Raw genomic sequence first — 24968 nt, forward strand, 5'->3', positions numbered from 1 at the left:
TCTCTCTCTCAAACACACACACACACACACACACACACACACACACACACACACACACAATTTAAAAAAAAGGGGAAGAGAGTAATTCAGGAAGTTGACCTCACACATTAAAGAAGTTGTAAAAAAAGAGCAGAAAACACCAAACCTAAAATTCAAAGCTCTTTTTCCATCCCCGCAAAACTGTTTCGCCAAGTAAATACATTAAACACACAGTATAACAATAAACAGTGCATGTAAAAACAGTTTTTTTATTTTTTACAGCACTAACTCTACATAACTAGATAGATATAGATAAATAGATATAACCTACAGTTGCCTTTTTTCTTCAGAAAACCCCCTCCTAAGTTATACTTAAGTTAATTATTAGTTATATATCAAATTATGAGAAAGCAGTTCATTAAATAAGTGTTTTACATCAACAAGGAATGTAAAAAGAAAGTTGTGGGGATTTTACAGCATTAACTTCCTAAATTAACAGACACAACCTTGTTGTTCCTCAAATGCACCTAAGTTTAGATATACTGTATATACTTAAATTAATTACTACCTCAATATCAAATTGTAAGAAAGTTATCTCCCACTACCTTGTCACAAGTCAATTGATATATGTCACATTACTACACATACAGTAAAAATACACACCTTACTGTGTGTCCTTCCTTTAAAAGATTTTTTTTAAAATTTGAATGACAGATCCTGTCAGACTTTATATTTTAACCTATCAAGTAAAAGTTACAATAATTAAACATAGAGGCCTGAATATATGCATATGTTATGTAGAAGCTCAGGAAGCTCTGTTAAACTGCTCATGTGCCTTGTGGCATTTATCTAAGTAGCTGTTTACCCTGTCTGTTGTTGATTCAAAGGTTAATATCTCCTCTGAGACTCTTCCGAGTCTGAGTTTCTGAGTCTATTATTTATAGATAAAGAGCATCATCTAGTGGCGAAAACCAGAGAAGCCTGTTCTGAATTACGTCACCACAAAAACCACTGCTGAACTGCTTCAGAATATAGCACTAAATTACAAAGTTGACTGGAAATGGAGGCAACATTACGGTAAAAACCGCATTTCCAAACACATGCTGCCACCTCATGGCTCCGTAAAGCTCAGCAGCACCACACCACAAATAAACTGTCACGAACATGCTCGTACACAAAAGGTAAACTGTGTCAGGGCTTTGATAATGTTCAGTGCTGTCAGGGTGTGCTAGGTGATGATGAACATGTTGCAGCAGCAATAAAATCCAACTTTGATCAAGAAGTCTTCTCAGAAGAGCATCTCACCAGACTAAACCTGTTAATCTTCCCTAGCAGCATTCCTGCAAGTAATTACTGCTATTGTGCTGCTAATTAGCCTGAGTGACAAGCTATCATGATGGAAATTGTTTTTTTTTTTTTGTTGTTGTTGTTGTTTTTGTTGTTTTTTTAAAAAAAAAGTCTACATAGATTAAATTTTGCTGCCACAAAGCTGTTTCCCTAAATACAATACATCACCTGTTTGGTGCACTTGTGCTTTAAAAAGGTTTAGATTCTTGGATGAAGAGCAAAGTCAGTGCCTGAGTTGGCATCTGGGCTGGAGTCCATCTCAATTAAGCACATCCCCTTTCAGTTTCTCCACCCTTCTTCCTAGCCAGCAGGGGGGCTGAGAGACTCAGAGACCATAAACTTCAAGTCCAGTCCTACAAACGTGCTGGAGAAGTGCTTTTGAGCTTGTACAGACCCCGGAGAGTGAATGTTTGTAGTGAGGAGAAAAACGAACGTAAGTCATCCTTATATTGATGTTTTTCTTCTGGTAGGTGGTCGAGGAGAAGGTACACGACTGTTTAAAGTAACAAAAATCCTCTTCACTTTTAACGACCCTGGCCATGTCTCCCTGTGTCATAGCAACGTGACTTTGTTTCTAGAGGCAGAAACAACCGAGGCTACTGGTGATGTGCTGAATAATAAATCCATGCCTTTTTTCAATATTTACAATAATTACCACCTTCTAAGTTAAACTCTTTGTTTTACCATGCATTGAATCTAACTTGTGACAAGAAATCCACCTAACTTATAAATAGAAAGTATTTAAACTAAAGTAACACATAAATATAGTAAAAAATTTGTGACCTGTTTACATTTGGAGGCAGGACACAGGTTTTCTTTGGCTTGTTTGTGTTTATCACTGTAGCAATACCACAATAACCAAACCTGTATAAAAAAAATATTATTATTTGCAAGCAGTTACAAAACTTAAAAAGATATGCAGGTTCTGTTGGGTTCTGATCAGTAAACTCTAATTTCTTTAGTGTTATATTAGCTGTAAAGCTCACAAAAGAGCAGCTATTTGAATACGAATGATCACAAATTGCATAGTCAGAATGATTAGAGAACAAAGTAATGCTTTATTTTACAGCCCGGTATTACACATACAGTACTAATGTAGAAATCTCTAAGAAGACATGAGTCATCAGGTATTTGTCATTGCAAAGTTTGCATTTTAAAGGCTGTAAAATTAAGCTTTAGTAATTAGTATCATTGCAAATGTAGAGTCAGACAGTGTAGACAACACTACATCAAAATTAAACATACTTTCCATCAGTGAATAGTAGACATTTACGGAAGTTTGTTGTTGTTTTTTTCCCCCCAACAAGAAACAAAACATGAAAAAACACATACATTTTGAATGCAGATTTTCCCTCATGGGTAAATTAAATTTATTTTTAAAATTTGTCAAATGTACATAAATTATATTTTAATGCATCAAAACCAAATGAGCAAATCATATACCCTCTTTAAAAAAAGAGGCAACATAAGAGAGAATGACATTCTTTGTTGAGATCATTTTAAATAAGTATTGGTCAGGCATATCATTAACCTGGGAAAGCAAAGTGCTACACACAACAACCACTGAAGACAGTTCACCATACACCTTAATGAGGATTGGACTGAAGCACCTTTTCTTAGCTTAAAGCTAAAATGGAGATTTCACTGTTCTTACGTTTTTCCTTACCACAAAAACTCCATTATGCGTTTATAATCTACCTTCAACAACCCATACGCCAAGTTTACCCATTTCCTAGAGAGAGGGATACTAGCAGTGACATTGTTCTATTTCAAGTTGAAGAACTCGTGTGAACTGCTTCACCCAACAGGCTGCTAAGACCTTGGTTTACTATATTTTCCTCCGGGATGGAGCTTTTGAGTGCAAATAAAGGCATACAACTCCTTCATGAGAAATAAACATGGAATTCAGCCACATGCTTTCAAATAGTAATCATATATTTAATTGATATACATATATTGCCACCATTGGCACATACGATATTGCACACAGTGATGAAATGTTGCACATAAAAAATAGATATATTTTTTGTGGGCGAAAACATTCCAAAATTACAAATAATGTGGAATAACGCTGAAAAGGTAAAACTACGTAAAACAAAAAAAACAAAACAAGACATGCTTGCTACTCCCCATTAATTGAGCGAGACTTACAACTTACATATAACTATCCAAGCCATAGAACGAGCATTTCAAGGGGGGGCTTGCCAACAACAATTTATAATCATTTCAGGCCACTACTGATGTTCCCAGTCAGCCCCTGCTCTTCCTGCTAATGTGCTTGGCTAGTGAAGAGCCAACTCTTCTGCATCATCTTGCATCTAGGTGACCACCCCCTTCCATGTTTACATGTAGGCCGATACCTGGATGGCTGGGGAATGGGGATGGCATTGAAGTTAGAGGGGAAAAAGGAAGGTAGCAGAAAAAAGTTAAGAATTCTGCTTCTATTTTTTTCTTGAAGAGTTTGTAACAAACCCTTTTAGCACCACGAGTCGTGCGCTAGCACACAAGGGGGCTGAGACACAAAAATGGAAAGAAAGAAAGAAAGAGGAAACAATAATAAAAAGAAGCCAAACTGCGATCCAAAGCACCAGGCCAGCGTGTAAGCATGCGGAGTGTTTAAGGCACCAGGTTGTTTATATGCTGAAGAGGATGCTCCCAATCAGGTGTCATTTAGGCTATACCAGAGGCTCCAAAAATAGGTGGTCAAGGACAGTCTAGTTTGCTGGTTTCCAGTCAATCTAAACATGGGAGCAATCATTTAATTCAATGCTGAGGTAAATCTGACATTATCTGATTGTTGCCAGTTTCTCTGGAGTTTACTGACAGAGTTTATAAAACTGCTATCACACATCTATGAGATGCGACTGAACTGGATTAGAACCAGTTGTTTTCCGTGTGGCAGCCCAAATATTTACAATTAGACCAAAACAGAATCTCATCACCCCCAGGTAGATATTTGGACCTACAAATCTAAAGTGGAGCTATGAGAATGTATCCAAGGTAGCCCCACTGAACTTCACACCTTCAGATCTTAGGCTTGTAGGGATGGGCACGTCCATTGACACAATACTGGAGTTTCACCAACAGGTGGATTGAACCCTCTTCACCTCGGCTTGTCCAGGTGTGCTCCTCAGTGGCCCTCCTCATAGTGTGATGGTGATTTTTTTTTTTTTGATTACAGTTCGCAAAGTCGCTCCTTTTACAATCACGCTTTGAAACAAGTTCCACTACAATTACACCAAGCCTTTGGATGGAAATCACTCAGTACTCAAACTTGAGATTCGTACAATATAGGCAGATAAAGATACATATGGAAGGGTCCTTGAGCCAATATTTTGGGAGACCAACGAAATCTATCTTAGTGCAGATTAACATGCAGCAACAGCAATCATTGGCACCATTTAGACTTTTATAACTGAAAAAGTTCACAAAATGTTTCAGATGTTCAAACCAATAATGCTCTGCTGAATTTTGCCTCTTTTTTTTTCAAAGTCCACTATGCCAATCAACACAGAATGTGTAGGGTGTTTGTCTTGTTAATTGATCTGCAATTCAGGCCATTTGCTACATGTTGTCACTGCATTTCCTCTATCAAATACACATTTAGTACCTTTAAAATGAACACATTGCATTAACAACGAGACACAAAGGTAGTCTATAATATATCCATCTGCATGGCAACAATTTCAACTGAAACAAAAATTACAATATTAATATTTCTTTGAATGCCTCTGGCAAATGTCATCATATCAAGATCCATTGACCAGTTCAATATATTTGATTCTTATGCAATGCATATTGCACAACAGATAGAGCACTTATTTCATTTCATGAAAATGCCTATATGTTCCTTTTTATACTGCATGACATCTAACCAGTTTCCAAAGCAGGCCTAGCCCTCATATGATTTATGTGTAAACACATCTCTACTCACAGGAAAAGGTAAATAGGATGGCAAGTACATGTGACAAACTTTTATAAAGTTTTTTTGAATTTTGGTTTAAAAATTAAAATATCTGATTTGTGCTGAAGTCATTAGCTCACATGAAAAGGAACGTTTTTTGTCTTTTTCTCAGAACTCGGCAATAATCCCATTTGAACATTGCAAACACTTTTTTTTTTTTTTACAATAGCTTTAACTGGTACAAAAGTTTTCTGTTAATAAGGGAAATAAACACTCAGTTCAATATTGTTTGTCAAGTAGGAAACAATGTTCAAATATAATGTTATTACTTTGTTTAGCAGCCTGTTACTGTATTAATGGTGGATAAGTGGGGTAACATCCAGCGATGAGTGACAACATGTCATAACTGTCAGGTTGTGGAGGTTTCTTATATTGTGGGTGATGCTCCCTTGGAGTTAAACCATTACAGTTAAATCTTTAGATTTCTTTCTTTATACAGTAGAGTTTTTAATTATATTTCTCTTGTTATTTTCATTACTCTTGCATGTTTTTTTTCTTTTTTCTTTTGCTCTCTATATCAATCCTCGTCTCCATCGTCCGCCTGCATCTCCTCTTGTTGCTGCAGCTCGCATGCCCTTTTCTCCCGCTGTTTCTCCTGGATCTTCTTCATCTCCTCGGCATATTTACAGAAAGTATTCCCAAATTTGGACCACACTTTGAACGGCACCGTAATTGAGTTGCGGTACGTTGGCTTCACTTCGCTTACCCTCATGAACACCCCGTACTTATTGGATCCGACGTCGAAGAAAAACCGTTTGTTGTCCACAGTCAATGATGACCCTTCGGGCAACTCTGCAGGTTCGTCCTCTACACCGTAATCGTCAATAAGTTTAGCCAAAGCGTCACGAAACTCAATAAGTCCCTGGGCAGGCAGAGCAATCGTCTGGCCTTGTGTGGATCCCAAACCGGGCCCCCGGTTAACGGTCTGTCGAATCCTCAGAAACCGTCCCCTCTGGTTCTCTTTCAGATCCATGTAGTATTTCCGATTTTCTCGGACCAGAAACTCGCTTTTGAGCGCTCGCCTGGGCTCGTCTTGTACCAACCCCGGGTTGCTCGGACCCAGCTGGGCATAATGTTCGATGAAGTCCCCCAAGTAGTCACGGAACTCGACCGCCACGGACATGGAGAGAGTGAGGCGGCTCTTGTTTCCACCGGCCCCGACTTCTGCTATCTTTAAGAAGCGGCCTTTCGCGTTCTGCTTTACGTCCAAGTAGAAGCGTTTGTTTTGGATGTCAACTCGCTTCGACGCCAGCTCTTGAGTCTCGTGCTGGAGCCCGGAAGCCGAGCCCGCCCCTCCTGTCGCTAGGTGCATGGAGCCGAAGCCTGGGCCCGTGGCTGCTCCTCCCTGCTCACTTCCACTATCTCTGTCCGCCATGATGCTGCCTGCCTGCCTTCTCCCTCTGTCTGCTGCAAAGCCACGGCCAGTCACAGCGAACGCCGGAACTCTCGCGAGATCTAAACAGAGAGGCATAAAAAGGCGAGGGGAGGAGGGGGGGAGACATTAGTGCAGAGCGACGACGCTGTTGTCTCCCATACGGTGTAATGTCATGCTGTCACTTATGCTGACAACGAAACCAACGCTTCTTCGGGGGAACGCATCGCCCTAAAAGTCTGATTCACTTTCGATATGGCGTTACAGCCTCTGTGAACGAGGGTACTTTTGCTTCCAGGAAAGACCCTAGCTTGCCCTCTGTTTCAAAGTAGGCTGAGAGTAGAAAATGAGAAAAGTACCATACATCACACCACATCTGTCTCTGTGCACGTATAGCCTACAAGCTTTAATACTCTAACAATTTTACAGACGATTAATTAATTGTGATAATCTGACAGCAGTGGGCCAAACTTCTAAATAAGCTGCCACTGAAGTCCCTAAAGGTCCAAACCTAAACCTTATTTCGAGTCCTGTAAAACTCCTCACCTAGGTCCACTTAAATAGCCTATATTTTACATAGCACTGCATTGAATTACATTAAACAGCATTGCACTAGTAGTAATAATAAAACACTATTAATAACAAGCTCACAATCTTGAGTGAATTGTTTATTCGCCAGCTACCAGTCCTGCACAGCCAGTGGCAGGAGCCTGGTTAACAAGGCCAAATATTATCAAGGCTAAATAACATACACCGGTATGGCACATCATCATTATTTATTTCAGTTTATTCATTTTATTTCAAAGCATATGATGTCAATTACGCAAGGCTGTTTTTTTAAACTTCCACAATTTTAATTTACGCAGCTCCAATTCAAATTTATTTTACTATCATGACAATAAGCCTTCGTATTGACAAAGTATGTTGTGAAAGAGGCGACTTTTTTATTTTTATTTTTAGGAACAATATTCAGGGATGCAAAGACATAATCATGTAATGTCAGCAAAGTCAGCCCACTTACCTCATGTTAGATCAAAAGCGACACAAAATGTCCATCTTTTTTTTTTGTTATGCTACTCGCTCCAAAGTTTGAAAGAGGAGGTTAGTTTGGTTTCTTCATTCAGTGAACTGTGGTCAGCTGGAAGTTATTTGAGTTGATTATCAAAGCGTCCATGACAAACGTTTTATTTCAAACCACGTCTCTGCTGCACATCTGTATGCTCATGTAGGTGCTGACGAGATGCACAATGAAATATTATTTTTAGCCTTTGGCCTGTGTATCAAGTCAAGTTATTTTTGACTAGTTATTTCTAAAGTCATCTGATTTATGAATTGAGTCAACACGTCAGTCAGGATATAGCCACTGTTTTCAATGTGTCCAACCTGTCCTCTCTCTGCAGTAGTTCTTAATTATTAAGCCACGCATTGAACCAGACTGCCGTCGCATTTAAAGGAAAGTGATGTAACTGTCACAGCTGTTTTTTTTTTCCTCATGGCAGAATATAAGCTACTGTGTATAAACCTGTGTTGGAGGCCTGTAAGTAGCTAATAGTTACCTATCATTTGTTGTGCTCTCATTTGAAAGCTACAGCACAGACTATTGTCATTGTATGAAAGGATCAAAGCATGACCATGTTTAATGTTTTCATGTTTTAATTATGCAGGCCTACACATCAACAGGCTATTAGTAGACCGTTTTAGTCTGATGTGGTCTAGTTGTTGATCCAAGGCGATTATAAAGCGTTAAAAAACATCTCTCTTCTGCATTTCTGAGAAATTCTCATTTTAATTATTCTATTCTAGTTGTGCAATTATTTATAGTCCAAATAAAGCACATATACAAAAATACAACATTGACCTTTAACTGGTTATTTGGCACAAATATTGTTGCCTTGCTTGCGATACTTTGTCCACAGTAATTAATCTTCCTTCATGTCCACCTGGAACCATATCTGATCGCCCGCAAGTTTCATCTGAAACATCTATACACTACATACAGCCTGTATTTTAAATTGAGCCAGAAAATAATTTGTGCCAAATTTGCTATTGACACAAATGAATCCCCGCACATCATTTATGAGCGGTTTAATATTACTCTTGGACAAGTTTGGTATTCCTGGTAAATTAAGAAAAGGATAAATGCGACTTTTGTTTTCTTTTGGGATTTATTGAGCGAGTGAATTTATGAGCCATTAAACCAGTAATTTGTTTGCATGTGAAAAACTCTGACCCTATTTTATAAAGAATTAAAATACGAATGAGGGAATGGCTTAAATCTCTACATTAAAACATAAGAATGTCACATATATATTTAAAGCCTACATTGTGAAACAGCTCTATGTCAGCCCACACTTTTTGTTTGATTGTTTTGCAGATGCTGAATATCATTTTAAAACATGCACGCCTTCTCCCTTTTTAGGTCGACATATCTTGAAGACTATTTATGTGTCTTAATGAACTTGCAATGTTGACATGTGACTGACTCCTTAACATATAGGCTGAATAAAAAGGACGGCCTGCGGCTTAATCCTGTTTAAACCTGGGCCCATTCTGAACTCTTCAAGTCAATATAAGTTATGCACTTCACCAATATTCATATTAAAAGGGCGAATATTGAGTCTTAAAATTATTTAGTTGAGATCAACTCGATTAATCTAATTGACTAATACTTTAATTGTATCTATAATCAGTTCTCTGGTCTTATTGTGCCTTGTTTCCACGTGCATGTTATTGTATTTTTATTTATTAAAAAAGGAAAAATCTCTTTGACAGTATCTGCAGAGCAAATATAAGACTTCCTTTTTTAACATGTAGGCCTACATTTTTTTCAGTGTAGTCTTCATGAGGGTTTGTTTAAAGGCCAAAGTCAAGTTCTCTTTTACTAACATATCATTTACTGATGATATTTTAACCAGAAACAAAAACATTTTAAATCTGTTTAAACATTAGTTGCTTTTTTTTTTTTTTTTTAATTTTTTTTTTTTAAGTTATATGTGGATATTAATGTTCTTAGGAGAATATTAGGACAAATCTTCGGATATAAACAGGATTTATATTTTTGTATTTGTCCATAAATTAATTCAAAATACAAAAATACCTTTTGTAAATAATAAAGCTTTCTACAATTCACTGAAATTACCATGAAGTTAACAAGTACATAACACGATAAAATAAGATAAAACCGATGAGTATATACTGTCATATTGAGTAAACATTCTAAAAAAAGGCAAAAGTGAAACAATTATTTCAATTTTATGGTCATAATTATGAGGACAAAGGGGTAAAAGAAATAAAATAAATAAATATATTCAAACGTATTCGCGAGGTAAAATATTTTAATGAATTATTGAAATAACGACCAATAGCCATAAAAAGCTAATAAACATGCAAATAAATATGTCGATTATAACCTTAAAAAGTGACGTTGATTTATTGAAAATCAGTTATTGAAAACATTGGGACAAAACCTGCAGACTTCTCTGAACTCTCATTTTCTATCTGCTGAGGTGAGCCTGCCGGCCTACTGGTTATTATAGTTTAGCAGATTTTCTCTTATTTAACTGTCTTATTTAACCTTGATCAACGTTTAGATTTGCTCTATAAAATCATTAAAATAAGCCGCTTTTGTCGCCTCCAGGTCGTCCGGCCTCCTCATCAGCTCTACAGCAACCATCACAAAATCCAGTCATGTCTGGAGAAGTATAAAGTAAGAAAATTGTGTAGGAGCTTAATAAGAGAAACCAGCATTCACGTAATGAGGCAGGGATGAAAATGAACTAAATAAATAATAAAATAATTCAATTTACATAGCTTGTATGTATCTTTCTGATGATCCGCATGTTGCAGGCCTACAAAGGCCGTTTATGCAGAAAATCCTGTAAACCGTTTGGTGGGTTGATCTGAGCTGTCCCTGCAGCTGCTTTATTTCATTGTCCATCTCTTCGTAATTTATCTGAATCCATAATTATTTTATTTTTTTTCTATAGGAAGGCAAGCTGACCTTATTGTGTCACTCTTTCTTCTTTGTCTTCCTCTACCAGGTAGATCCCTGATAAACACGGATCTAAATGATGATAGGTGAGTAATTACTATAGAACTTATTGTATTAACATTCAGGCGAGGTCTTAATTTTTATTTATTTATTTATTTTTTGCTGGTATTTTTATGACAGCATAGGATGTATCCTGCATAAATGTAATACCCCGGTTTCTCTTGGGGCCTCTATTGCCCCAAAAAATAACCATTTAGAGTTTCATCCGACTTTTTAATACCAAATTTCACCACGGGATATGTTCTGTCTAATTTACTTACCTATTATAGGCTATCTAGACCCTTTCTCCGTAAGATGATAAATCAGCAGCTCCGACAGACAACAAACAACCTAACAATTTAATCAGTATATTATCAATCAGTGCTTGGCCTGTTTTTCAGACCATTTTTAATCATGAATATGAATCAGTAAAAGCAGCTCGGTTCGGGTGCCAAGGCCACGTCCAACGCAGAATTCCGCCTCAATAAGGTGTCGTCGCAGTTTGTAAAAGGCAGCCGCTGTGATCACCTCACAAAGTTTTGCCTACATCCCAACACAGGAATGCTGTGGCGCCGCTCCAAACGCAGCTCCTCTATGATTTTTTAGATCAGACGCACGGCGCATATGCAGTATGTTATGCTTCTGTAAACTCTGCGAAGCAATGACATATGCTTGGCTTGCACGTTAGGGCACTTAAATGCTGCAGGACAATAACAGAATGACATGTAAATAAAGCGTCATTCCTTTCACCAAGCCACATCCAGTAACCTACCTTACCCTGCTCAGTCTGCAGGCGGAGCGCCTTAAAGCCTCGACGGCGTGCAGCAGAAGACGAGACAAGGCAAAAGACACATGTGAATATGCTCGCAGGCCTTAATGACAGCACAGCTTGCTTCACAAGATGGACAAGAAACGGCGAGTCGTGGCACGGAGAGGGACACACGCATAAGTTCAACGCCGCACGCTTCACCTCTGATGTCAACACGCACTGTTTGGTGGGAACTCAAGCACTGCGCCTCCCCTCGGTGCTGCTGAGGAATTGCAGCTTTGCCATTTGATGGTAACAGGTAGAGCAACATTTTGGGCACTGTGATGGAAGGCAATGTGTAAAGAAGTAAGAATACTACCAACACCTTATTACAAGTACAATTTTGGGTCGATATCATGACTTTTGTCTTGTTTTCATTGGTAGCATGAAGCAACAGCATGGTTGAATCATTTAGGGAAGAAGTGTGCACATATCCAGTGCTTCTATTCTATGTTTGTGTCAAGAGTTTTGTGGTAGTTCTTGTTAAAAGAAAGGAAAAAAGGAAAGACACATGAAATATGAATGTAATTCCATATCTGTGTGACACCAGCACTCAATAGGCCTATGTTTTATATATTTTTAGGCCTTGTACAGTTTCAGCACCATGGAGAGCAGCGAGGTCTGTGTCAGGTTTGCAAACCTTGTACATAAATGAAAACATAAGTAAATGTATAGATGTAGAAGTATTTTGTAAATTTACAGAACATATTTATTTGTTCTGAATGATTCATATGATTGTTTTTTGTTTGTTTGTTTGTTTGTTGTTGTTTTTTTTATTCAATATGCTGCACAGTTTTTATCCTAACCCGTATAATCCCACTGATAATGCGATTATTGCAGTCCACACCAAGCATATTTTATTGGGACACAATTCAACATTTGGTACCCTGCTTTTCCTTTGCTGTTTGATTTACAGCAACTATGTGTCAAATTGTTCATACTGTGGTCAGCAGATGTCGCTCTTTGTGAATACTGTCAGCACAACATCCTGTATCCGCATTCTATTTGGCATTTAGACTAAACCAAACCATTGCCATCACCATCATAACTTGACCTAAACATGGCCACAGATGAAAATCAAACGTGTTAATATTCCTATTTTATTTTATTTTTCTTGGTCATATAATTTCTCTCTTAGAGCTATTTATCATGTGCAAGCATCACATTCTAATAGTAAAAAACACAGAAAAGCCTGTCTTCTCTGAATTTTCTCCTCCTGTGGTGATTAAAGTAGTTTTTCTCTGCTTTGAACTCCAATATTGCAGCTGTTTTAGCTGTATGGATTTAATGCGGTGCTTCAACATCAGTTTTTTTTAGAGGCAGAGCAGCGAATGTGACCTGAATGCAGGGCATGACTTAATGGGATGAGACGCAAAACTCATTCAAAACAGTCTCTTGAAGAATCTGAAATGCTTTCGCAGCCTTAGTCATCGCAGCCATATGATTTCTCTGGGCCCACCGGACTATATGCGGCTGTATTTTTCAATGTGAACCTCTTTCATTTTTTGGAGTCATGCCTTGGCTACAGTAAGATGCGATTTTGAGGAGGGACAGTCATGGATTTAGGATTTTGTTTGTTTCATTATAACGTGAGATCACCGCTGATAAAACACCATGGAGTGATTGACATACAGTAACTGGGTTTGGGAGTGAGGAGATCGACCCTGTGGTCCATCGGTTGCCTGTATCTCAGTGCTCCAATCCTGCGTTTTTGTTGACGGAGCCCCTTGGCAATCGGCATTATTTTCTCTCCGTCTGTGGCTAGTGGGGGAGGCGGAGAGAGAGCCGCGGTGGAAGGCGGCGTATTAGCGTTTTAGCTGCCGACCAGAAATATTCTTTTATTTTTTGGAATGAAACGTGGCTTATGTTTTGCGACCGGACTACCAAACTTGTGGTTCACTGCAGCATTTTGCGTCTTTTCCCTCCGCTGCAGATGATACAGAAAACCATCATAGCGGTACCCCACCACTGCAATTTTTGGGCAAAGATAAGAGTGGCGTCGTCTTGCAGTTAAGGCTACTATGGCAGCATAGGGGGCATCTTCTGGAGGGGAGAATCCGCCAATTCCTTGCTTAGCCTGTCTGCGATGCCTTATTATTAGCAGAAAGCAGTGACTGGATTTGAAACCCAGCATCATCCCGCGGTTTCCCCGTTTCAAAGCTGCTGTTTAACCATTGAAAATTACTCGAAAAGCAGCGGATCCCGATGGCATGGACACTTATGCAAGGTCTGCCGCGCTGCCGTGCTACTGGAGCCTACTTGCTGTCTCTTCATTCAACCCAGCTCCATCGCCATCGCCCCGCAGCCGAGAGAGCCCTGCCGCAACGCGACCAGCGACCACCGAGCCAAAGCAGGCGGCATGAGGCTTGATTCAGTACATTTATCCATGCTGGTCATCGGGGTCTCATTCGCCTGCTACTCCCCGAGTTTGAATTCCCTGCAGGACCAGGCTTACAAATCCGCCGTGGTGATCGAGGGCAAGGTGCAGTCTACGCCTCTGAACGTCTCCGCGGAGCCGTACAGTGTGAATGTCAAAGTGCTGGATGTTTGGCCCCTAAACAGCGGGGGTCTGGAGCGAGAACAGCTCGTCACCGTGGGGGAATTTGGATCTGAGGCTCCGTGCACCAAAGTGAAGAAGAACCATAAGTACATTTTTTTCATGGACCCCACTGACGAGCCCTTGGTTTTCAAGGCATCGTTTGCGCCCCTGGACACGAGTGGAAAGAACCTAAAAAAGGATGTTGGGAAGATCTTGTGTGAGGACTGCGGTAAGTTAATGTATTGTGGATTACCGGTGAAGTCCAACCCGGAAGAATGAGCGGTCTCTTAATAGCCCCTCGTTTAGGGCTTTTGGTAACAGGCACTCTGGTGAATTGTGGTTATTATGACCACAGGATGGTTTGGAGTCAGTGGGTACCAGATAGGTGCCTAAGGGGCGTCTATGCAGCAATTTTCGACAACTCTCGCAGGCTCCCATAGCCCACATGATCAATCAAACTCTCTTTCTCTCTTTCTCTCTCCCATTCTCTCTCCCCTGAACTGCATCAGACATACGCCTCGCACTGTTGCTTGTGAGGAATTGCAGTTTGTGTGTATCGAACTATCTGCATCCTGCAAACCCGCATTATAGTTTAAACGTTTTAGACACCTTCCAATGCATCTTTAACTTCCTATATGCTTCACATACAGATTTATGTTCTGCATTAATGTTGCGGCTTCTTATAAGAACATGGAGTACATGCGTTTCATGGACCCGGTACAATTTCAGGACCAGGGACAGCGGCCTGTACACCGGTATCACGTGTGGAAAATCACGCTGCCCTAAGCAAATTGGTTCCTAAGCTCTATTTAAGCTCACATCCTGCTTTAATTCTTTAATACTCCACACTTTGCCATAGCCTATCTAAGTCTAGGTCCTGTATGCACACATACATCTTCAGTGCAGGCTGCAGGGCTAGCAGTGTGTGTTATAGTCCTAACCTGGAATCTGACGATGGAGTCGTTGTTGAAAATATCAAAATGTTCAACTTTACCACCAACACTTTCTCTTTTTTTTAGTTTCATGCACAAGTAGGTGAGGAATGGACTTTGGTCAGTAGATGTCGCCCTTAGGGAGTCATTTTAAAATCACAACAGGCACATTATATTCGCCTAATTAGGCGTTATGTATTTATTCATGTCGCTGAAGATATTCAAGTGTGTTCGTATTGTTCCAGTGCACTGTGAGGTTGCTCCCTCTCTCTTTCTCTCTCCCTCCCTCTCTCTCTTGCTCATGGCCAGTAAGATTTCACAAGAGAAAATCAGGGCTGATTGTTTTGTTTATTCTATGGAACTTATTGATTAAGTACAATGCAGCATACTGTTGCACTGGTGTTGGTGCAGTAGGCAGCACTTAAATACATCCATTCATGTGCATTGTTTTAAAATTGTGCATTGTTTAGTGACAGAATTCATGGGCCGCTCTGTCATTAGATCAGCAAGAGCCACTTGTCAACAGCTCAAATGCCACAGACATTGTCTTCCATGCTCTTCATCAGGGTAAAATGAGTCTTCTCTACTACCTAAATTATATAGTGGTGTCAGTGTCTGTAACTGGATCTTAAACACCTCTCAGTGCTCGTCATGGAGCCACTCCTTCACTTGTGTCTACAACCAATGTCCCATGGTGGTCAGCCTGCAACACAACTTCAAAATGTGAGGCAGCTCCTCTTCTTCCATAATTTTAATGTACTGAGTTACACAAATAATAAAAAATAACCACCATATTGTACACACATTTTCACTTCTGCTTAAGAACATAATGTGTACCCTGTACTGCCGCCTTCTTAAATCCTCTTAGCCTGTACTCATGAGACACAAATGCTTCCCTCTCTTGATTTTGCCACACTCACTCTGGCTTTTAAACTCATCTCTCCATTAGAGAGGTAACACAAAATGGACCTCCTTATAACCTCTTGAGTTCCTTGAACAGCCATAACACCTACCCCCCACATCCCTCAATGCTTCTGCCACTTAGCAGAGCTTGTCAGTGACTTGATCAAACTCACTGTATTACCTGAGAGAGTTGCCACACCCGCTTCCTGGGCCCCTGTGGATTAGTTCAAAGTACCCAGCAACATAGCTGATGATGCGTTGATGGGCTATTGTCATTGAGGGGCTTCTTACTCAGTGTAATTAATCTCATCACTGTTGTTTCTGAACCCCGTCCCCTCCCCAATCATTATATTTTTTGATGCAGATTTCCCCACAGACAGATAAACAGTCAGTCCCTTGACATCCACTTTTCCTTTTATTCATCAGGTATTCAAGATAAACAATGCTCTGTTCACTGTTCATATTTTATTAGAGCATTTACATTATGGGCCATTATTTTCTTGGCCTTGAACCTTGACCTGCTGCATATGCAGCTTTGTCTGAGCCCAAACATCCAGGCCCACTTAGCACACCACCTAAATTTTGTCTTGAATCCCTCTCATGCAGAGGTACACAGGCTCCCCAGTGTGCAAACATGGGATTGAGCGTACATACTGTACAGCAGTTGTTGTCTTCTGGTTCCTAAGGGCTGCCTGAAACTCAGGCTACCTACAGTGCCCACCACCTGCACCCCTTCCTAAGGACTCAGCCAGCTGGAAGCTCTGGGTTCCTGCCAAAGAAGAAAAGAAAACAACAAGAAATATTGTTCTTCTGGTATAGATTACAACAAACATATGCAAACAGGCTTATGTAAAGCTCTTCCAAGCCCATCAAATCTGTCCCTCATACTGGTCACCAGCATCTCAAGCAGATCATGTTGTATCTGACTGAAACTGACTGAAATTGTCGCTGACGTTAGTAAGGAAAAGAAAGAATAGATTGTAATACGACTGTGACTACTGTAGGACTTTCAGTGTTGCTGTGTGACAAGTTACTGATCATGACAAACACTAGCACCTCTACGAAGAAGTTTGCCTACATTTAATCCAGGCATATACATATTTCAGTGAACCAGCAGGCGAACAAGTGATATCAAATCTACTCAGGCACTGAGTTTTCTTCTATGACAGAAGCAGAGAATCCTGCCAGAGTTAGCATATCATGATTATCTTCTGAATATTACCAAGCTTTGTTGATCAGTTTTTTTTTAATCAACTGAGGGTATGAGAGGAGATGACAGAGGATGACATCTACCCTAATAACAGTGGATTATGTTTTCATTTGAAATGGAGTCTGACACTGCTGTACTTCAAACTGTAATTTCAAGTATGCCACTTTTGCCTTTTAGCTCATATTATTTAGCGTAACAATAGTGTTTTTGTCCCTCATGGCTCAACCTAAATCAAAAGTCTGCATAATGAAACTAATGTGGTAGGTGCGGCCTCTAGCTTTTTGTCTATCCATAGACCCCATGGAGGAGACCTACATAATTGCATTTTGTGTGTTCATGTGCGTGGGTGTATGCAGAGAGGTGGGAGCATCCTATCAAGACAAATCGGTGGAACAAAAAAATGGTCATCTGAATCCAAGACTAACACATTGCCCCGAAACCACCTTCATACTTGTAATTAACAATTGCACAAATCATTCTCACTTGTGGGAGTGTTTATTTATTGCTCATTACGCCCATTTATTTCTCTGAAGTAAATTAATGTAACAATGTTGTTGCGAATGCACACTCTATCACTAATCTGTCACTGCGAAGTCCCACTGCATGCAGGTCGCAGCTGCTGCATTGAGGTGGTAGACAGGCAGAATTTTGCCCCGAGCTATGCATCTTTGTGTGAATTGAGAGAGTTCCTTAGAAGAGCTAGACATAGAACATGAATGACAGCTGCTGATGGCTACTGGGCTCTTACCTCACAAGTTTGTCTGGCGGCAGTATGAATCAACAAGCATCTACAGGTTGGTCATTATACCCTAATTGCACACTCAAGGGCAATCTAGCAAACAGTTGTTGATTGTGACAAAGGTGCTCATTTACTGCATTTCACCACTGAGATTATGGTCGTGCACAGGATGTGTGTTTGTTAAGATAAGAATGATTGAAGTGTTTTCGACTGTCAATGCTGCAGTGTCTCTAGTCCAGGGCAGAGGTACAGGCTAATGAGACTGACCAGCTAGAAACGTGGATTTGTTCTGATTGAGGCTATACTGTAGGTTTGTGGGGAATGTTTTTGGGTCATTTATGTAGACTTTCTGGCCTGCTGAATCTTGGCTACTCCACTCTGACAAGATAGCTTGATGTATATTTATAAGATGTATGAAAAAAGGACATGGCCATTTTCAGTAATTGGTCCCTCATTTTCCTGTCCTATTAGGCACTTTCTCACAATCACTCAGACTTGTACTCCCCATTTCAAAAGGCAGAATTTTACAAGATATTATTATTATTAGCATCTTGGGTTTCTGTCTTTTGTTTCTACAAAAGCCACAAATCGGCAGCGACAGTCTAGTTTTCATGGTAGAGTTGAGGTTTACTGTTTCAGGTCATGGTTGATACCTGTTTGTAGAGCACAGCTGTTGAATAATAGATGTGTGATGGGAGCTTACAGTAGGTGGTGTGCTTGGAGCCTTTCATTCACTGGGCTTTAATACCCCTTAAAAAGTTTAAATCAGAAGTATATCATTAAGTGGCCTTTGTGATCAGTGCCATACTGTGTTATGCAACCTCTGTCTTTTCACAGTGTGTTGAACTTGCAACAAAGATGCATGTAATAAACTATATTAGTCTCATACAACAGGAATGAACAGATATGAGATAAAAGATTCATAACAGAAGTAATTCCTTCCTTCTTTACATAAACGTGTGCCACAGATTTGTTTGGTGGTAGTATGATGGAAGTCAGTAGTTTGTGTAGTTCACTACAGTGTCTGTTGATTCATTTATTCTGTAAGGAGCTTTTTAGAATGATGCATGTTTGTTGAGGTTAGATGAGTAATACAAGAGTGAGGAATTTAAATACCTGTTCTGCTCTAATATTGGTCTTCTCTGCACTTTACTGCACTTTGAATTAAGCAGTCCTTTCAAAATACAGCAGTCGGGCTTCATACACATTTTCCATTTAAAAATTTAGATTATATTTTCTTAATTGGATTTAAAGCCCACAGATGTATATTATAATAATATAAAAAATAATGTATATGATTTGTCTTGACATTGATTGTCAAAATATTTAATTCTAAAGCTAATTCTGATTGACATCTCTAGAGAAATAAGACAAATTTAGTATAAACACAAACTACATTTGTTTTTCCTTTTTGCATGTTTTTGGTATGCCCTAGAGTGTGATTTTTTAATGTACTTTTTATGTTTTTATGTACTTTTTGTATGTAAACAACGCATAGACAAGTGCAGATGCTATACAGACCCATTGTGCTTAGCTATGTGTGCAGTATCTACTGCTGGTGTATAGACATGGTGTGTATTGTTAAGAGGATCTAGTCTACTGTAGAGCTAGTTAGAAGCTTGAGGCAGTATCAGTTTGGCTTGTGATGAATGCTGTCGGAAAATCTCACCTCCGTTTGATTTTTGAATGTGGTTAAACACAAACTTATGATATCTTTGGCATAAAAGTCTTCAAAAATGAGGCAAATTATTTCTTAACTTGTTACATTATCATATCATTATTAATGAAAGCTTTTAGCTTGGCTTACATGTGTTTCTTCAGCTACAGGTTGAGTTAGCACTAAGCTAATATAAAAGCCAGCAAACCAAAGCAAACACAACTGTAAAAAAGAGGGTTAGATTTACAAATGCAATCGATATCATTCATAAATTGATTTTTTAGCCAGTTAAGGGCAGAGGAACTTCACAACAAGGTAACAAACACAGATATCTACTTAAACAATTTTATAGCTAACAAGTTAGCAAACAGTATGTATGAAAACTCTCAGTCATCCAGGTCAGGGGTATATCTGGAAGTGCTAAGTCAAAGGCAACTGGACTTGGTGTATACTCCTTTCAGACAGCAGATGCATGTATGACACAGATCTACTCAACACATGTTCTACCTGCTTTTTTTTTTTTGATGAGTCAGCTAAATTACTTTAAAACGCAGGTAGCAACATCAGTACACTGCAGGGAACCATCTGACCCACTTCCAACCCTGATCAAGAGGGTTGTGAAGGAGGATTGGTTGGCACATGTTGGCACGTTCAGATAGACCCCCAATGCAGGTTTGACCCACGTTACTGTGTCATTCTGAACACTGCCTCAGTTCTGACTGACTGTTGGAGAGTCTCAGCTGGGCATTTAACTTCTGTTGATTTGTTTACTCCTTGAGAGTAGTTAAGGTCATATATGGGTTGTTGTAGTCCACATGGCTGTCATGTGGGAGCCACTAGAGTTACATTAGTCAAGAGTGTCCAAAATCACTCCCTGTTTGCTATGTAGTGCACCATACTGTATGTACTGCCTGCTCATTTTAGTGCAATTTCCACACTGGAGCAAAAACATTTGTGTCCATGTTAGGTACACCACTGAGCTAACAATCCCACAATGGGTTAGGGTTAGTAGATCAATGCAAACATTATAGTAAAGATGACGCAAAATAAGGATGATCGATAAGTGTCCAAAATCTCAATTTATACTTTTCAGTATAGAAAAACTACCTGTCTGTTATATAGAAAGTAGTGAATGAGTGAACGAGGGATTGATTTTGGTCACAGCCAAGATGTGGACACACCCTACAGAGTTTGGAGCTGTATTAGCAGACAGTTACCTCATCCATCCAGCTGACGTGGATCAAGGTTGGTATTCATTTGTTGCCATGTTTCTATCTTTAGTATAAGTCCAATTTTCACTCTCCTTGTATGTCTGTTTTGGTCTCTACCAAGTACACAGTATTTGAGTTTTTAGCTTGCTTGATGGTTCTTCAGTAGCTGGCTAGTTGCTACATTTATCTGTCTACCGCTTGGTGCTGGGTAGGTAGTGTACAGTCGGTTTTGCATCAAACCCTCTGAAGTTCATATATTGTTGGCCATTATCAAGATATTTAATTAAGACAGACAAGTCATCTTTATGGCAACTAATGTAAAAAATAATCTGATGTAGCTAGACCTCTGTCTATTTATTCAGAAAATGTCACAAAGGCAGTGGGCTATAGTTTTTCTTGTCACTAATAAAATGGTGCAAATGAGAACTAGTGTCTGCTTTAATATGTAACTAACCAGACTTGCCATTTCTTGACGTGCGTATTTGCAAACTCTATGCCAATCAAATGCATGCATTTCATGTCTATCAGTCGCATTAACTTCATATGTGTTGTGTGTGTGTGAGGACTCACCAGAATTTCACGTTAATTGCTGTAATATCCATCTGATGTTAGCCAAAGTGACAATAGACCTTTTTCAACATGTACAGTTTTACATACCAGGACAAGCACAGGTGTAACAATGGTTGTTCTGATGTTCCAGTAAGCTATAAGCCTGCATGAACAATAATGGAATGCAGCCATTATTAAGGTTATTAGTTACACAAAATGTCTGCCTTGAGAGAGGTCTAAGCAGCTTGTCCTGAATTTCACACTATAAGCACAGGAAGGTGACAAGGCTGCATACTGATCTAACCAATGTCCAAATTTGAGAAAATTAAGCAAAAGTTAAAAGAAAAAAAATCCTAAATGTATTTTTGGATGTGGAAAAACACTTAAATTTGAATATATTCTTTTTTTTTAAAGTTCCTTCCATTCTCGCTTTAACGTAGTTAACTTAATTTCATTATATTGCTCCGAAGAACAGGAACAGGAACTTTAATCATGGAGATTTTCAAGATCACACTCCTGAAAGACTTACAAAAATGAGAAAGCAAAAACAAAGTTGTGTTTTGATAGCATAAAGTAAGCCAAAAACCTTGGATTACACCGCACATACTCTTATCACAACAAAAAGATCCACTTGTGATGAAAAAAGACTCATTCCCTTTGATTAGCTACATTGCTGTTAGTGATCCAAGGAAAGCTTTGGACAAGACACAAAACTAAGTTGTTATCACTCTCTAATTCTGCTCTAATGTGCTGCACCACAGAAGTAAAGTGCTACCAGTTTAGTTCTACATGGGTGGTTTAACTACTCTACTGTGACAGATATTTTCCACAGTTTTGAATGTCTTTTTAACATGCCCTTTGATTTCACACACACCAAAGCAATGCTTTGGATGATTATAAATTTCCATGCTGTAATACAGAATTATGTCTGGGCTCATGGAGAATAATGGGCTTACTCTAGGTTCAGCTGGATAAGAACTATGAGAACAAGTCTGCAATGCCATGCAGTTTAAAGCTTGTAATTTTATATCAAATTAATCATATGCTCCACATAACTGCAAACTTCTGTGAGATTTTCAAAGAATTTAACACATTTGTTTGGTGTTGAGGGTGGGGAGGTTTGGGAAGTAACAGCCAGCAAAATGTCAGCAGAGGTGGTGACAGAAGATTGTTATTTGGTGTTTTGTTGCTTTTATGAATATGTATTTTGCATTTAGAGCATGATTTATTCTCTTTCAATATTGACATTTTTGTAAAAGTAGTAATACATAATAACAATATTTGTATGTATGTTTAACAGTTTGGCAATATGTACTTTTCATTTTTCAAGGTCATTTTGTGGGTACAATAATTAGAGAAAAGAGGAAAAGATACATGCTATGAATATGCACTTAGCATCATTGCAAGGTGGATATTTTTTGGAGTCAGCTGCAAGCTCTGCTGCATGAGAGCCAGGCCCTTTACATCCATTTGTTTCTAAAATCATTGATACACGTGTCACCTACAGTACTGCTGCAACACTGCAGCTTGCAAACAGCTGGCTGAAATCAGGCATCAGACAGAAGAGCAGGATTGGGTCGGCTGTTGGTGGTGTGAATGCAGATTAGTCTTATAGTTAGTACATAGCGTCACAACCAATAATCTCCATTAATCTCTGGCTTGAATTCACAAAATGGGATGAAAGCTGCTTTTGGAACAGCAAAACTATTTAGAACAGAATTTTACTATTTTCAGTGTGACAGGACACGCAGGGTTATACATCTTACAGGTTTGGTGGTGGAATTGCATTTGCTTTTATCTTATTTTATCAGTATTAAGCCCAGAGATCAAAATTTGGTATTTTTATGTGATTTCACAGCTACATCCATTACATCTAATGAAGAATATCACGGTAAAGACCAGTGCATTTGGAGTGCAGTCAGTGGTTATACTTATATGGACTTCAAGAGATGACATTGGTATGATTATGAGAGCTCTTTGATTAAGAGGACAGGGGTCATTAACATCTTAAAGCCATTACCATGTTACTATGATGTTATTTAATTATTTAATTGTAGAATTATTGCTGTTTAACTGCAATATTGGATAGTTGTTTGGACACTTGATTTCTGCACTATAAATAAGCCTTTTCATTATGGATGACACGATATTTGCTAAATAACTTGAGGTGTATATGATATTTCTAGAATAACCCTAACCCTAACCCTTGAGAATCAAACTTTTCTTATATCCAGCAGTAATTCTTTGACTCTCAACCTCAGATAATTTGCAGTAATAGTCACAGTTTCACCTGCATTAAAAATGCAATTGCAGTGAAATAATAATGATAGATATATTGCTAGTTGCAGAATTAAAATGACTGTTAAACATCAATGAAAAAAATCTTAATCCTTTATGTTATTTAGTTATATTGACTGTATGCCTTTGTATCATTGATATAGGCTACTATACAGCAGCAAACAGATGTTTGTGCAACAACAACTAAACTTATTTATACTTACTATAACTCAGAGATGAAAAAGAAGAACTTACAATTAAGGTTCTACTAAATAGTGTCACAAAAAAAACAGTACTTTGGCTTTAGTGTCTGTGATCACAGTTTACACCCTGCCTCTCTGCTTTTCCAACAATTAGGACAGAATTTTTCAACCCACTGAAGAATGTTGCCTTCACCACAATGAGGCAGTATATGATCAGGATCAGGGAGCAGGAGAAACACCGAAAAGTTGAAAGGGATGAGTCCGTTGGGAATGTCAGCAGTTGTTGCCTGCCCCTGCCCCTGCGGCTGGAGCTGTGTCAAAAACACTCAAAAGCCCACAGTCACTGCACAGTCCGGGAGATATGTGCAGGATAACAACTGTGAAAGTCACTGCCATTTGGGGTTTACTTTGTTCACAAAAGGAAGCCATCATTCCAGTGTTAGACATATGCTGTTAATACTGCAGTCAGCTATAGGCGGATGTGTTCTTTTGACTAAACTAACTGTAATGGTGTCCCTCAGGGAGAGTCAATCATGTACGGTTTTGGACTGCAGTCAAAAAGATGCCAGTAGTAACTTTGAACCCTCAGTTGTGTAGATAAAAACATCCATGGCTTCCCCAGCAGTGGGTGTTTACCAAAATACAAAGGATCAGTAACTTTAAATACAGCAGTATTAGATAAGACTAAAACTTTACAAATGATGGCTTGAATACAGTTTTCTTCCCAACACTGAACAATATAAGGCACATGTCAACATTAAAATATCCCTAGACAAATAAAGAGAATGCAAAACACAAAAACATAAACCTATTTTCTCTCGGTCTATCTGTAGGACATGAATCTGCTTTATAATATGGCCTTTTTGTACGTAATGCCACCTTTCTATGTGTTTATATTGGCCTTTTTTTTACAACTTGTGTCCCACTCCTTTGTGGAGGCAGTTCAAGTTTACCCTGCCTTTTGAATCATTCAGTAATTTGCAGCTATCTTGGGCTGCAATACTCTCCCTTCACAGGCTGCAGCCAGTGCATGTAATTAAATATTTAAAACGTTTTTTTCTGTGCACAGCATGAAAGGTTGTCGACAAAATTAACCCTTTAAAGTCACACATAGCATTGGCATTAAACTATAAATCAGGGGCTCTTCTCTTAAAATTAGTAATTGACAAATGTGAGATCTGAAAGTATACTATAGACCATAAATTATATGTAGGCCTGCATGAAGAAACATCTCTTTGTCTTGTACTG

At 38.9% G+C, this 24968-nt stretch overlaps 1 protein-coding gene and 1 long non-coding RNA gene across 3 annotated transcripts; one reads left to right on the forward strand and one right to left on the reverse strand.

Moving 5' to 3' along the window:
- Positions 1-2361: 2361 nt before the first annotated feature.
- puraa (purine-rich element binding protein Aa) lies at positions 2362-11582 on the reverse strand. 2 transcript variants are annotated; one of them, XM_044370506.1, is made up of 2 exons: positions 11470-11582; positions 2362-6745 (listed from the first exon to the last, which is right to left on the reverse strand). In XM_044370506.1, the coding sequence occupies exon 2, from the start codon at positions 6663-6665 to the stop codon at positions 5808-5810; it is 858 nt and encodes a 285-aa protein (XP_044226441.1). In that variant the 5' UTR covers positions 6666-6745; positions 11470-11582; the 3' UTR covers positions 2362-5807. The 2 variants fall into 2 exon arrangements, with proteins under 2 accessions (XP_044226441.1, XP_044226440.1); XM_044370505.1 differs by having other exon boundaries at positions 11465-11575.
- LOC122995340 lies at positions 10264-12566 on the forward strand. Its single transcript, XR_006406782.1, has 3 exons — positions 10264-10368; positions 10703-10739; positions 11486-12566. It is a non-coding gene; the product is annotated as an uncharacterized LOC122995340 (long non-coding RNA).
- The last annotated feature ends 12402 nt before the right edge of the window (positions 12567-24968 follow it).

This window comes from Thunnus albacares, chromosome 13, assembly GCF_914725855.1.
Source record: "Thunnus albacares chromosome 13, fThuAlb1.1, whole genome shotgun sequence".
Classification (NCBI taxonomy): Eukaryota; Metazoa; Chordata; class Actinopteri; order Scombriformes; family Scombridae; genus Thunnus; species Thunnus albacares.